The 13,775-nt window shown below is 53.2% G+C and overlaps 1 protein-coding gene across 2 annotated transcripts in view; it reads left to right on the forward strand.

Moving 5' to 3' along the window:
• Positions 1-2,293: 2,293 nt before the first annotated feature.
• Positions 2,294-13,775, forward strand: part of STEAP3 (STEAP3 metalloreductase) — a gene marked incomplete at its 5' end in the record, with an annotated part of 43,936 nt that continues 32,454 nt past the window's right edge. Inside the window, one exon of one of the 2 annotated variants that reach the window (XM_081142691.1) lies at positions 2,294-2,372. In XM_081142691.1, the coding sequence (XP_080998817.1) occupies positions 2,294-2,372 (79 nt within the window). Of the gene's footprint in view, positions 2,373-8,917; positions 8,973-13,775 lie in introns of those variants that run through there. The other variant, XM_081142692.1, reaches the window with a different exon arrangement.

Below are 13,775 nucleotides of genomic sequence, written 5' to 3' on the forward strand. Positions count from 1 at the left end.
GAAATCAGGCCCTCCAGCCAAGGCAGGGCCAAGGGGCGGGGTGCACCCTGGGTCCTAGCTTTCTCCTTCCATCCCCTCAGGCTTCTGGAATTCATGGGCTGGGGTTGATTGTGGAGCCAAGGGAGTACGGGTGAGGGAAAGTGGGAGATTAACGCGTGTCCAAGGCCCAATTGTACCATCTGCACTTAGCTCACTCCTCCTGTTATCACCATCCCTATTCCACAGATAAGAAAACTGAGGCTCAGAATTCAAACCTAGGTCCTTGTAACTTCAAAAGCCTTCTTTCCAAATGTCAGTCAGTAGGTGCCCCTAGGGTCCTGCATTCGCTTCCCTTCCTGGATGTCACAGGAAGAGATGTGACCTTGGATAACGGACCTTTCAGCAGCCTTTCCACCCCAGGTGAGAGGTCACACAAGACTGACAGACTTTGTCCTCTAGGTAAACTCCAAAACCCGGCCACCCTGCCACCATTGCCACTGTTTTTCTCTACCCGCCTCCCCCACGACGGCCAGAGAGAGGCTCTTTAGAAATGAACAGAATCAGGCAGCAGGAACAGAGTGGGAGGGTTGGGCCCCAAAGCTCACCTGCGAGGTTTCAATCCTGGCTCTACCCCTTTCTGAGCTATGTCACATCTAGGAGGTGACTTAACCTCCCTGTCCCTCAGTTTCCTTATTTGAAAATGGGGGGAAATGTGCTATGAGGGTTAAATGAATTAATCTAGTTAAAATGCTTAGAACAGCACCTGGTATATAGCGAGCCCTTAAAAACATTAGCTACACACTTAGACTCTAACAATCCTCCTGGGTCCTCAGTGCCAGCAGATAAACCTCACTCCTCACCCAAAGGCAAGCCAGGCCTCTCCTCACCTGCCCCTCCCGCCCAACCCCACCTCCTGCGGTCCCATTAGGGCCCCTCCAACACTGCGCCTCCCAGGGAATCGCAAAACAGTTTCAAACATTCAGCTCCCAGACACCGAGCTGGCAGGGCAGAGACCCAGCCAGAAGAGACTCCGCCGTCTCTAGAGGCAGGGCATGGCCAGGTCTCCTGACCCAGACCAGGGTGCCCGCTGAGCTGCCTAACCGCTGGGACAGGGCAGGAGGAGAGGGAGGGTGGCTGGCACCCACTGCCCACCTGGAGTTCCCTGCCATGGGGACAAGGGGAGGCCAGAGGTGAGCTTGTCCCTGAGGGCTTCTCAGAGTAATTTTAGGTCAGGACACAGGGCAAGGAGGAGGACTGTCCCGGGGAAGAGAGGGCCTGCAGGGAGGTGCAGAGCCGTGGAACCGGCCTTGCCACCGTCTGCCTTCCTCTCCCTGGACACGCTCCTTAGAAAGTGTTCATTAAAGGGCAGCAGGCAGACAGCGCGGTGGCCTCCACACCTCTGCCACTTCCTCGCTGCGTGATGCTCAGCACGCACGTTTCTTATCTAAAAAGTAGGGCTGATCCCACTTAGCTGGCAGGGTCAGGGTGGGCTTTAATGGGGGTGATGTCAACAGGGCTCGGTGCTTGCCTTAAGCTGGGACTTCTACAAATGTCACTTCCTTCCCTCACCTCTGCTGGGAAGGAAAGTTATCCTCTGTCCTTCAAGGTTCTTCTGGCTGGGCTAACATCAAATTAACACAAGACAGATTAGCAGGAGGAAAACAAAGTTTAATAACGTACATACCTCCTGGGTACACGAGAGAGAAGCAGGAACACTGAGCAACTCGCCAAAGTGGCCAAAGCCTCAATCTTAAATCTTCAGCTAAAGACAAAAGATGCTGTTGGGGGTGGAGAGGCAGTGCTGGGAGGTGGCCAGGAAAAGCACAGTCAACAAGTGTAAGGCTGTTATGCATTTTTCAGTCCAGGCTGGTATGGTGCCGGAGACACCCTTACCGTACCCAGAGATTTTTCTTACAAATGGAAATGTCATTTATGAAGGGTAACTTTTTGATTTTCAGAGTCTCTCCCATGTCTGCTGTTTCTTAAATTAACCAGCCTAAAGTAATCAGTACCCCCAACAAGGCATGTTTTGGGGTGGCAAATTCTGCTCCCCTTTGCCTCCCCTTGGGAACCAAGACCGAGGAAACAGAATTGAGCAAGTTGAAACATCCCCAGGCCTGGAGGGTGTGTGCTAACCACAGTGTGTTTGCACAGAGCCTGAGGCCAGTGACCCCACCTGCGCTGGGCCAGGCCATGACCCTCAAGACCTTGAGCAGCCTCAACTGACTCTCCCACAGCCTACGCTGTGCCGAGTGAGTGAGGGCTGGCCACCCAGCCTGGGGTCCCGGCAGCAGAAGCAGCAGCACGTGGAGTTATGGCGGCCCAAGCCCCTGTTGAACAGGACCCGGCCCTAGGCTGTGGAGAGTCCCCCGACATGAAGAACCCCCAATCAGGTGAGATGGGCACTAATATGCAGGGAGGAAGCTGGGACACAGCGTGTGCACCCCAAGTTGTTACCGGTGATTCTTTTTTTTAAAAAAAAATGTGTTTATTGATTTGAGAGAGGGAGGGAGAGGAACGGAAAGAGAGGGAGAGAAACACGGATCACCTGCCTCCTGCACACCCCCTCCTGAGGATGGAGCCCACAACCCGGGGCATGTGCCGTGACCGGGGAATCGAACCAGAAACGTCTTGGTGCATGTGATGATGCTCAGCCAACTGAGCCACACGAGCTAGGCCTGGGCCTTGGTTCTTGAGTTCAGTTCAGCAAAGAAAGAGTTCAGAGACAGCAACTCAAATTATAAGAGAAAGTTTATTTAGAGCGTTCCAGAGGTAGTAGAAGTGAGCCAGCTGGGCTGCGTAGGCTCAGGGAACAACTTACAGAAGCAAAAGAAGAGCCCTTGGGGCTTAGGAGAGAGAATGGCAAAGGTAACAGGTCTTGGGGAGGGCGTACACCGAGTCCTTCCTCTTGTGAGTACTGAAGACTGGGGGCTTAGGGGAGGTCTTAGGGAGGATCTCAATAGAACATTCATCAGCTTCATGCTGTTGTGCCAAAATGAGGTTTATTCCCCCAGTTGATCCATCCTTGGGTGTGATTGGCACAAATGGCACTAACTGGATTTCTGCTATCTCTCTGTGTAAGCTACTTACCCTCCAGTTGGGGAAGAGAAGTGTAAACCATTTACCCTTCAGTGTCCTTGGTTTAGGGAAGACAGGATTTTGCGATTTACTAGGTGGCTCTAAACTGCTTGGCCGTTCAACTCTCTCAGTTTTCCTATTCTGCTTTCCTGGCTTACTAGCCTGTCTCAAAGTGACCCCTAGCTGGTTGGGTCTCCTTTTCTCAGTAACTCGGGGTAGAAGTCCAAGGACACGCCCTTCTCCCGACCCCTCCATCCACCAAGGGAGAGGATTTGCTGCTGTAGCACACAGATCGTTTCCAATTTATCTTACTCAAACAGTAGGCTTTTTCTAAAAGCAGTTTAATGTAGCTTATTACAAAAAGCTTAACAATAAGGTTATTAGTAAACTAGACACACAAAAATCATGGACTAAGGCAGGGGTGGGGAAACTTTTTTCTGCCAAGGGCCATTTGGAGATTTATAACATCATTTGAGGTCATACAAAATTATCAGCTTAAAAATTAGCTATGAAAAAAGCTCCTAGCATTATTGAATTTCGAGTCGCCCTTGCAGTTGCCTTGGCAGGACCAAACCAAATGATTTCTAGGGCCATTTTGGGCTCACTGGCCGGACATTCCCCAGCCCTGGACTAAGGGAAAATAAAGTAGAACTGAAATATACTTGATAAGGTTAATATAGTCATGAATATGGGTCTGAGTGTCATAGTAGCCATGGTAAAAAGGGAAATAAGATCAGTTATTGGAAAGGAGTGAGCATACTAGTCTTATTTTCTCCTTGAAGCTTTGTATAACAGGCACTGAGTATTGTGAAGGACACAGTCATTTACTCCATATTTATAAAAATTCAGAAGCAGTTCTGGCCAGGTAGTTCAGTTGGTTGGAGTGTCATCCCACGATACAACAAGGGTGTGGGTTCGATCCCCGGGCAGGGCACACATAAGAATCAACCAATGATGCATAAATAAGGGGAACAACAAATCAACGTTTCTCTCTCTTCCTCTCTCTCTAAAATCAATCTAAAAAAATTTAAATTCAGAAGCAGATTAAATCAGGCTATTTGGCTCACAAGGACCTTTGAGAAAGCAAAGGGTATGCACAGTATTAAAGTGCAACCCAGTGACGATGAGTGTGGCCCAGTCTCAGCTGTCTGTCTTGGCCTAGGTGTGCAAGGAGTTTGTTTCCTCGTTGGTCCTGTAGACCAGGATTTCTCAAACTTTCATGGGCAGACATTCTCTGGCAGTTCTTATTAAAATGTGGTTCGGATCCAGGAGGTCTGGGGTGGGCCTGAGACTCTGCAATTTAAAAACCTCCCAGGCCATCACATGCACCACATTGCGATCAAGAGGCTAAGGCCCAGACTTCTCATGTGCCTTGGCAATTTCCCCCAACTGAAAGGCAATGCCAGGCTACCACAGACACACAAGGAGGCCCTGCTGCTGGGCTCACTAAGTGTTCCCTGGAGGTGCTGGGCCAGCTTCCTACATTCCTGTTGGCCACTGATGGCCTAGTCACAAGCCAAGACATTTGATTTTACACAAAAAGTTAAGTACTCTGGACAAAAAAAGGGTTCTACAGAAAGTAACCCCATACAATGATCTGATCATACAGGTCCCGGTAGATAAGTCACACCTTAGGCTTATAACTTCCTTAGTTAAAGGTTACCCTTGCCTTAAGCAAGCCTTGCCCAGTGTTTTTGGCATCTAGGTTAAAACACCTTTGAAATGCCTCTTTCCAGACTCCCAAGAAAAACCACCCTCCAGAGAGTACATAATCTTGTTAACTGTTCTGTAATCCAATCCCAGCCTTGCTTTCTCCCACCTTCCTGTAACCTTCCTTAGTTCCCACCTTAATTCCAAATGGATAAAAGAAGCAGCAAACCGTCATTCTGGGAAGACTTTTTCTCAGTTTGAATCTTGCTTCCAGGTGTATCCTCTGTTTGGCTCTAATGAATTTTTATGAAAATTCTCTGTAGGTTTGGATGTTCTTATGCTGACAGTACCTACTATGTGCCAGGGAGCAACCTTGAAACAAAGGTTGCTTCTGCTCACCCCGCCCCCAGTTCTTGCCCCACCCTCCCCCTTTAGCAGCTGCCTTCAGAACCTTCCCCACACTTGCGCTGGCCACGGTTAAGTGTCCAGAGGATACCCAGCTTCCAGTCCTCTGAGCTCAGAGAATGTTTCCTCTCTGGAGAGGTCATGTTTTAGCAGAGGACCAGGAGGGCGGCATTATGCCAAACTTGAGTACCAAGCTCTGGGGTGCAGGGAGACTTGATATAGGGGTGGGTGTATCCCCGTGCCCTGTCTCAAAATAAGGCGCCACGTGAGAGCAGAGTCTGTAAGCTTAAATCCCAGGCCCCAAGACGCTTGCGCCAGCCTGCCTCCCCTTCCGCGCCCCTGCCCCACAGCCCATCCCGTGGTCACACTGCCTTAGCTCTGGGAGTTTCTGACATGGCTTAACCCACTGAGTCATCACGGTGGTAGGCACGACCCTCCATTTGCCCAAATCACCCTCAAGACCCTCACCCCTTGAATTTGTGAATGAAAAAAGGGCAACATACTAAACCTGACAAGCTCAGGGGAGGCTTGCATGGCAGGCCTTACAAACTCAGACCTACAGTAACCACAGAGGATTCCTAGCTGAGGGAAAGGGCATGGGAGAGGCAGAGAGTGAGGGTAAAGGGGGCGTAAATGGTGGCGGAGACGTGAATGTGGGTGGTAACACAATATAATATAGAGATGATGTATGATAGAATTGTGCACTTGAACCTGTATAATTTTATTAACCAATGTCACTCCAATAAATTTAATAAAAATTTTAAAATAAATAAAAATTCCTAACTAGAAGCAAGCCATGGCAGGTAGTCACATCCTAGGCCTGTAGCTTCCTTGACAAAGGTCACTCCTCATTGTTATCTGTTCCCTGCATACCATCTCTATGTGCTACAAATGCTAAGTCTCCTGTACCCACCAACATAAAAGAAGTATGTGTCTCTGTCTGACTTTTTTATCCAGTTCCAGAGGTTTCCCGCTTTGCTTTCTCCTGCCCCATTAATGAATTTCATGCAATCCCCTTACAACTCCTCCTTGGACTCTAATGTATAAAACAGGGTGCAAAACTGCTGTTCTCCAGAGCATTTTCTCAGTCCATTGAGATTTTGCCTCCTAGCAATTGTCAGTTTGGCTCAAATAAACTCATAATAATTCTCTATGGCTTTTACAGTCGAGAAATTGCAGGCCCACTCCCTCCCTCACATAGGGGAGGGGAGCAGCTTCCTGTGCCCAAATTTGGAGGAGTCTCACCAAGCCTGGGTGAGAGGAGAGGTGAGCGCAGGTGAGGAGCACCTTCCCTGGGGCTGCCAGCGGCAGGACTGGACCCACGTGGCCTGGCTCCCCGCCAGCAGAGTGCATCAGGGCACACTGCTTCTCCTGGCCATCTCGTTTTAACAGTCAATTAGAGTTATTTTGTAAAATGGATGTGCTCTGTCCCGGCCTATAAATGTTGCATCAATCCGAGAAGCTGAGAGTGAGCAACAGCCCTCTCCTCTCTGACCCACGTAGGACACGGCCCTAGATTCTCATCCTGGAGGCTCCTGTCCTCTTAACCAAAAGGCTAGCCTTGTCTTTAAGGAAACAAGGAATCTCAGGAGGCTGACAGCCACGGGCTCCATACAGAGACCATCCAGCAACTCCAGGTGCAGACGTGCCTCAGTGGTGCACTGATACCTCCTCCATACCAGCACGCTGCTAGCTCTGGGGCAGGCAGGGGAGGAGGCCAGAGGTGGTCAGGAGCCACGGGGGAAGCTTCCCAGAGATGCTGAAGGAGGTGAAGAAGGGTGAGATCGGGGAGTGCATTCACTCAACAACGATTTACTCAGCACCTACTATGTCTAGGCACTGGGAATACAAAAGTGAATGACAGACAAACTTTCTGCCCTGTGGGCACTCACAGTTTTGTGAGAGAAGACAGTTATATGCCTGGGGTGTCCTTACCCACCTTGACCTGCCCAGTTAGGAATCTGTCATCACATCACCCTGTGAGGTTACTTTTTGCAGACAGACCTCTGCTGGTTTAGCTTTCAGATCTCTCTCTCCAGCTCATGGGAAAACCCACAGGGACACCCACCAGGTCTCTTGGGAAGAATGCTGGATAGATCCAAGGATCCTTCCAAGAATGCTAAAAGGCCTTAGCACCTCCATTTTCCAAGTTCTATTTCCTGTGCCACCCACTGAAGTTGCAGGAAGGATGCTCAGAGATCCCATCAGCTAGAGCAGGTATTTGGAGAGCAGCTATTCTGTGCAGAGTACCATGCTAGGGCATCAAAGGGGCAAGGAACTGGTTCCTGTCTTCCTAAAGTTTACAACCCTCTGCAGAGGCAACTCACATCCAAAGGCATGGACCAGGCAATAAGCACCTGTGTCACCAGCACTTGGAACATTGTGTGCCATTTGGGGGCTCCCTGAGTGTTGAATAGATAAAGGACCTAGAAGAACTGCCACAGGAGCTCAGAGAGGGTGATGCCCTGTGGCAGGGTGGGGCAGCCGAGTCTCTAAAAGAGATGGGAGAGGATCTGGGCCTTGGAACCAAGCAGAACAGAGAGCTGGGAAGGGAAGCTCTTCTAGACAGGAGGAAACCCATGGAGGTGAGAAAGCACAAGATGCTTATGGGTGGATCTTGGTGGGGGGCGGGGAGGAGAGGCCCCTCACAGCAGCATCCCCACCACAGGGCTGCCAGAGCTCTGCCTCTTCATCCCCGCTGTGCCCTCTGAGGTCCAGCTGTGGGGCCACTCCTGAGGCCAAGCAGTGCCCCCTGCCCCCAGGCTCTGGCCTCAGGGTTCAGATAACCCCTGTGAGGGCTTATCTCTCCAGCGCAGGCTGGCTTCCTGGAGTAATTTGAAGCTCTTTACTAGGGGCTGCTGGACTATGCCCCAGCAAAATTGCAGAGAGAGTCCCAGGGGTCAGATAACCCCAGTCAGCCTCCCAGAAAATGAGTGACACTTGTGCCTTACTTAACCCTCAGAGCCCCACATCCGCAGGGAGAGGAATAGCTGTCAGTAGCTCCCTGAGGTGAGGTCTTGGGTGAGACGGGCTTCAGATGAAGGCACATACCTCTAGGAAGCTACCCACAAGATACCCTCCCCTCACTGCCCCTGGGGTGCCCTCAGCCTGGGGAAGGGAGGACAGCCAGCAGTGCTGGGGGCCCTCTCTCAGGGGCAGGGAGATGGTTTGGAGTCCCCGAAGTACAGGCCCAGAGGCAAGCTCCAGAGTCCCCAGCAGCTCTTGGAGGCCCAAGGACCTTGAAACCTGACGACTTTTGGGAAGGGTCAAGGTCTGCAGGGACAGGTGTGACAGGACCACAAAGGCCTGAATGCAGCCTTGTCGAGGTGCCTCTGCTGCCTGTTTCCACTGCAGAAAAGGAGGAAGCTGGATCCAGTCTGGCACGTTGGCTTCTTACCATCTGTGCCTGGCAGTAGACGTGGATTTGAGGAAGGGAGCGGGTCTCGGAAGTCATTCTGGCCCCCCGCCCTCCTGGTCCTGGTTAGCGCGGTTCGGGGTTCTGCACACTTTAAGCGCGGGGCGGGGGCGGGGGCGGCGGGGGATCTGGAAGCTGCGGGGCTGCCTCTGAATATCGGAATATTGGGCTGGGGCAGCGGGGGTTTGGTTGCCACCGCCTTCTCCACCCGGGCCGCAGAGCCGGGCGGGGAGCGGGGACCCTGCCGCTCCCCGATTGCGGCCCGGGGGAGGTGGCCGAGCCGGATAAGCTGCCGGGGCGGGCGGGAGGCCACCTCCCCCGCTGGGCCGGGCCCCGAGCCGGCGGGCGGGGCGCAGGGGGAGGAGGAGGAGCCTCGGGACCCGGCCACCGCCTCCGCAGCCGAACCTTCAGCCTCCGCGGCTGCTCCGAGCGGCGGGCCGGAGAGGTGAGTGAGCGGTGCCCGGGTCGTCGCGGGGCGGTGGGGGGCTCCCTGTCCTGCAGCCCGCGACCCGGCGCTGCCCCTTTGCCCCCCTGCGCTATCGGCTCGGGAGGCCAGCAGCCGCCACAAGTGGGCAGGCGACTGCGGCCGCTGGGACCAAGCCACGTGCGCCCGGCGGCAGAGCCGGGCCCCGGGTCCCCACTCCGTGCGCCCTCCGTCCTCGGAGACGCGCGCCCCTCGCACTGCCAGGTGGGCGAGTCCCGAGCGCCCCCGCGGGGGACGGGACTGGGGGAGCGGGACCCCGGGCAGCCGACGGCGGGACCCCTGCAGCCGAGAGCCCCTCCCACGGCCCGCCTAGAGGACTGGTCCCGCGTCCCCGCAGCCTGGCCTGCGGGCGGCAGGCGGGGCCGGGAGCCGCGGGCGAGCGCTTCCTCGCGGGGTCCAGCAGCCAGTTCGCTGCCCTGGGTCGTAGCCGCCCCACCTTGGTCAGAAAGAGGCCTTGACTGGCAAACTTATCTTTTCCTGTTCATTTCCCTGAAATTTGGGGTAGCTGCCCAAAGAGGTGTGGTTGGAACTTTGGTCACTCTGGGTAAATGAAGGGAAGGGTATGCTAAGCTAATACAGGGGTGGGCAAAAGTAGGTTTGTGGGTGTAATACAAATAATACAATAATTAACAAATAACAATATAAGAATAAACTCTATTTTGGGTACTCAAAACTGTAAATCTGCTTTTGCCCACCCCGGGATGTTCAGGGGCTAGGAGGCCTGGCGGGATCTGCACTGAAAACTAAGGCAGGTCCTTGCAGGAGCCCTGGCAGAGGGCACTGAGAGGCCTCCCATGTGTCCAGGACCACCTCTGAGACGGGATCCAGAAGTGGGGGTTCTTGAAATACCCCCAGGGAAGTATTTCTGTCCTTCAGCATGCAGAGTGATATAATTAATAGCAGACATTTATTATGCATTTATCTGTGCCAGGCAGCTTGCTTTGCACACACTATCCCAGTTAATCCCCAGAACGGGAGGCACCATTATCTAGTTAAAGATGGGGAAACGGGCCTTGGAGAGCATGGGCGTTTTGCAGGGGTCCAAGGGTAGCAAGTTGTAGAAGAGGATTTGACCACAGCCTGACTTGGCGCCGGGAGGAGCCTAGTAGTGGGAAAGAGGCATGTTCTCAGAGGATGTGGCAGCCCAAAGAAGGCAGTGCTGGAGGCCGGATTCAAAGACCAAAGGGTCTCTCACCTGGGTGTTCCTCCTCAGTCACCTGCATGGTTTGCTAAAAGTACAGATGCCTAGATCCCACCCACAGCTGAGGGAAGCCCAGTCTGCAGCATGAACCCCCAGCCCCACACCCAGCCAAGATCACACGGGGGGCTGGGACCTGTTGTATGCATCTCTATGCCCATCTCTAGCCCCAGTGGCCTGCCGAGGGGCTGGTGTGGAGCATGCGCTTAATCAGTATGATGGATGAGTGGACTTAGTGGGGCAGAAACGTCACTGGGGTAGAGAAGGTTTCCTGAAGGAGGCCTTAAATGTGGACAACTGGCCTCAGCCAAGCAACTTGGGAGGAAGGCATGGACTGATGCTGGCCTCAGAGCCATCAGGGAGTTAGGGGTTGGACAGCCCAGCCTCAAGCCTGCTAAGCTCCCCAGGACTGGCCTGGTCACACTGGGACCACACCTCTCCTGCCTGGAGATGCCAAGCATGTGAATTTCTTCCATTCACGTTTCCCATCCTTGTCCTTGCCCCACTGCTCTTCCCTCCTTGGACTTATCAGAGTGTTGGGCAGGGTTCCAGGTACTTGAAAAGTAAAAGTGAAGTAAAAGTAAAAGTAAAGTCCACAGCTGCACACCGCTGTGGTAGAGGGGTGAAGGGCTGAACTGACTGCAGGGAAAGGCTCTTGGCGTTGGAATCAGATGGACCCAAGTCTGAATCCCCACAGCTCTTTGCCATGGATGACCTTGGCAGAGTCCTCAGCTCTCTGAACTTGTTCCTTCATCTGTAAAACCTTGCTAAGGGTTTTGCACCTGATATTCCTATAAACAGAGTACAATAATGCCTGCCTGGGGATTAATTGTGTAAAGGCAATGCTTTTAGGAGTGCAATAAATATCAGATCCTTTCCCCTTCCCCCAGGGGACCTTCAAGAGTCATCACTCTCCTAGCTTGAACACCTCAGTTCGCAAGAGAAGGTAATTAAGGCTCAGAGAGTGGCCTTCATTGTCCCCCTCTTTGTTGCAGAGCTGGCCTCAGGCCCAACCCCAGGACACCCTGCTCAGTGTCCTGGCTTATGGCTCCCACCTGAGAAAAGTTTGTGCCTCCTGCTTCATAAAAGCTCAGCAGGGTGGGGTGATGTTCAGGTTGTCTGGGGTAGGAGGAAATGGGCTATGCAGCACATCCAGTGTCCCTGGGCCCCAGCTGAGGCTGGATCCACCTTTTCTGCCCTCCCCACCAAGCATAGTGGCCAGGTCTTCCTGGGCTGGGCAGTCTGAGCTGCGTAACTTAAGCACTCCATGAAATTGCTTTCTAGCATCTGGACCAGGAATGGGCTTCTTGATTTGAAACAAAGAAGCTTGCCAGTTTAAGTAGTTTTTAAGTCCTAAGGCCAAGCTGGCTCTTTTCCTCCCTCTTGGGGTTCGGAGGGGTGAGTGCCTCTTTTTTTCCACTCACCCTACCCTCCACAACCCCGTCCCATTCCAGGAGCCTGTGGAGATTACAGAATTTGAGAGGGGTCAGGATGGGCCACTCCAAGTGGCTTTAAAGGTTGAGCTACAGACCTAGCTAGTTTGCTCAGTGGTTAGAGCGTCTGCCTGCAGACTGAAGGGTCCCAGGTTCTGTTCAATTCCAGCCAAGGGCATGTACTTTAGATGCAGGCTCCATCCCCCGTCCCAGTCCGGGTGCTCCCGGGAGGCAACCAATCAATATATCTCTCCCACATCGATGTTTCCACCACATCGATGTTTCTCTCTCTCCCTCTCTCTCCCTTCCACTCGGTCTGAAAAGCAATGGGGGGAAAAATACCCTCGGCTGAGAATTAAAAAAAAAAGGTTCAGCTACCTCCTGCAACTGGGCCCACCTACCTGCCCAATCTGACCTACTGAGACCTCCCACCTCGCTGAGGCCTCTGCGTGCCAGGGCCTTCACTTCCATCACGCCTGAAGTGATAATCATCATACTGAACACGCAGCTTCCCGCGTGCCATGCCCTGGGCCAAGCATGTTGTATGTGTGAGCACATTTGAACCTTTGACTCTTAAGACGCAGACTACTCCCCCAACCATTTAACTTTCCTAAAAACACGCAAGACTCCAATCCGTTCTTTCAACCCCAAACTCACTGCTTGACCCCAAACTTGCGGCTCCTAACCACTAACTATATATGCTTATCCAAATTCTGCCTCATCATTTATTCATTTAACAAACATTTACTGAGTACCAACTTGGTGACAGGCACTGGAAAGCTGGCTGAGTCCCACTTCTGGCAGGATGAGTTGCCTGTCATTTATAACCCTGCAAAAACCCCACACCCTCCACTTATTTCTGAATACAAGTGAGGGAACTCGGCATCACTGAGGCCCAGGCCCCGCAGCTGGTGCAGCTAGGATGCAAAACCAGAGACAGCTCCCCGCTGAGCAGGAGGTACTGAGCGCTGCCTGCTGTCAGGGCTCCATCCGTGACTGCTAACTTATGCGAGACCGTGAACTCCTGGATTGTCACTTCAACCCAGGGCACACGTGTCCCTCCTCAGGTGTGGAGCTGTCACTGGAGAATTACCTGAAGCTCAGCTCTTCCCAATCAGTCTGTCCTCATAAATCGCTATTGTCACTGGCAGAACATGCAACAGGTGAGCACTAACTGTCCTGCTGTTACGCGGTAGCTTATTCTCGTCTCTTCCGCTTCCTGAGAGCCAGGTGGACCTGAGCAAACAGTATATTTTGAAGCCTTCTGGAGCTAGCAGATTAGGAGATTAAACTGAGAAGTTTTTCGTGGTGGTGGTGGGGAGTCGGCTCAGTTTCTGTGAGGACAGCAGGTCTCCCAAAGCCACCAAAGCCAGCGTGCTAGCATCTGACGGAATGACCCTTCCTGTTACCATAGCATCTGATCTATGTGGTGGCCATCAGCACAGTGGGCCTTTTGGAGCCCTAGGGGCCTGTGCTGAGGCTTTCTGGGTGACCGTCAGGCCTGCACATGGGTCGTAGTTGTGCACTTGACACAGCAGGGCGAGGGTGAGGGGTCAGTCACCACTTCCAGCAAATGAACCACAGCCTGGGTGTGGGCCTGAGCAGGGCAGGAGGCTCTGGCTGGTCATGGAGATGGCTCCAGGCATGTGGCACCCTGCACTGGAAGGGAAGGACAGGGGGAAGATGATGGGCGTTGGGGTGCTTCCACTGGGAAAGCCCCACCATCTGGCCTTCCTGGTTCGGGAGGCTGGAGGTCAGAGGCGGGGCCAGCTCTGCTCCTCTGAGTTCTCGCTTGGCTGCTTAATACTCCCACAGCCTTTACAACTCTTCTGGAACATTCTGACTTGGCATGGCTGTCTGTGGGGTGGGAAGGGGGTTCCTAGGATTGGGGGAGGCTCAGGGCAGAGCTAAAGGCTCAGTGAGAACCCCAGGGGACGGAGTCACCACAGGCTTGGGTGACTCCAGGAACCGTAGGGTGTGCTTGGAGCTCTGGTCCACTAGCAGAAGGAGGTGTGGTTTCCTGACCGCACAAACAAGGGGATCAGACCACCCAGAAGCTTCGATAGGAACCCAGTGATCAGTGCTCGCTGCCTGAGCCCACTGGCTCAGCAGGCATCTGCCAGCCTCCCAGTG

Source organism: Miniopterus schreibersii, assembly GCF_964146895.1.
Source record: "Miniopterus schreibersii genome assembly, chromosome: 7".
NCBI lineage: Eukaryota > Metazoa > Chordata > Mammalia > Chiroptera > Miniopteridae > Miniopterus > Miniopterus schreibersii.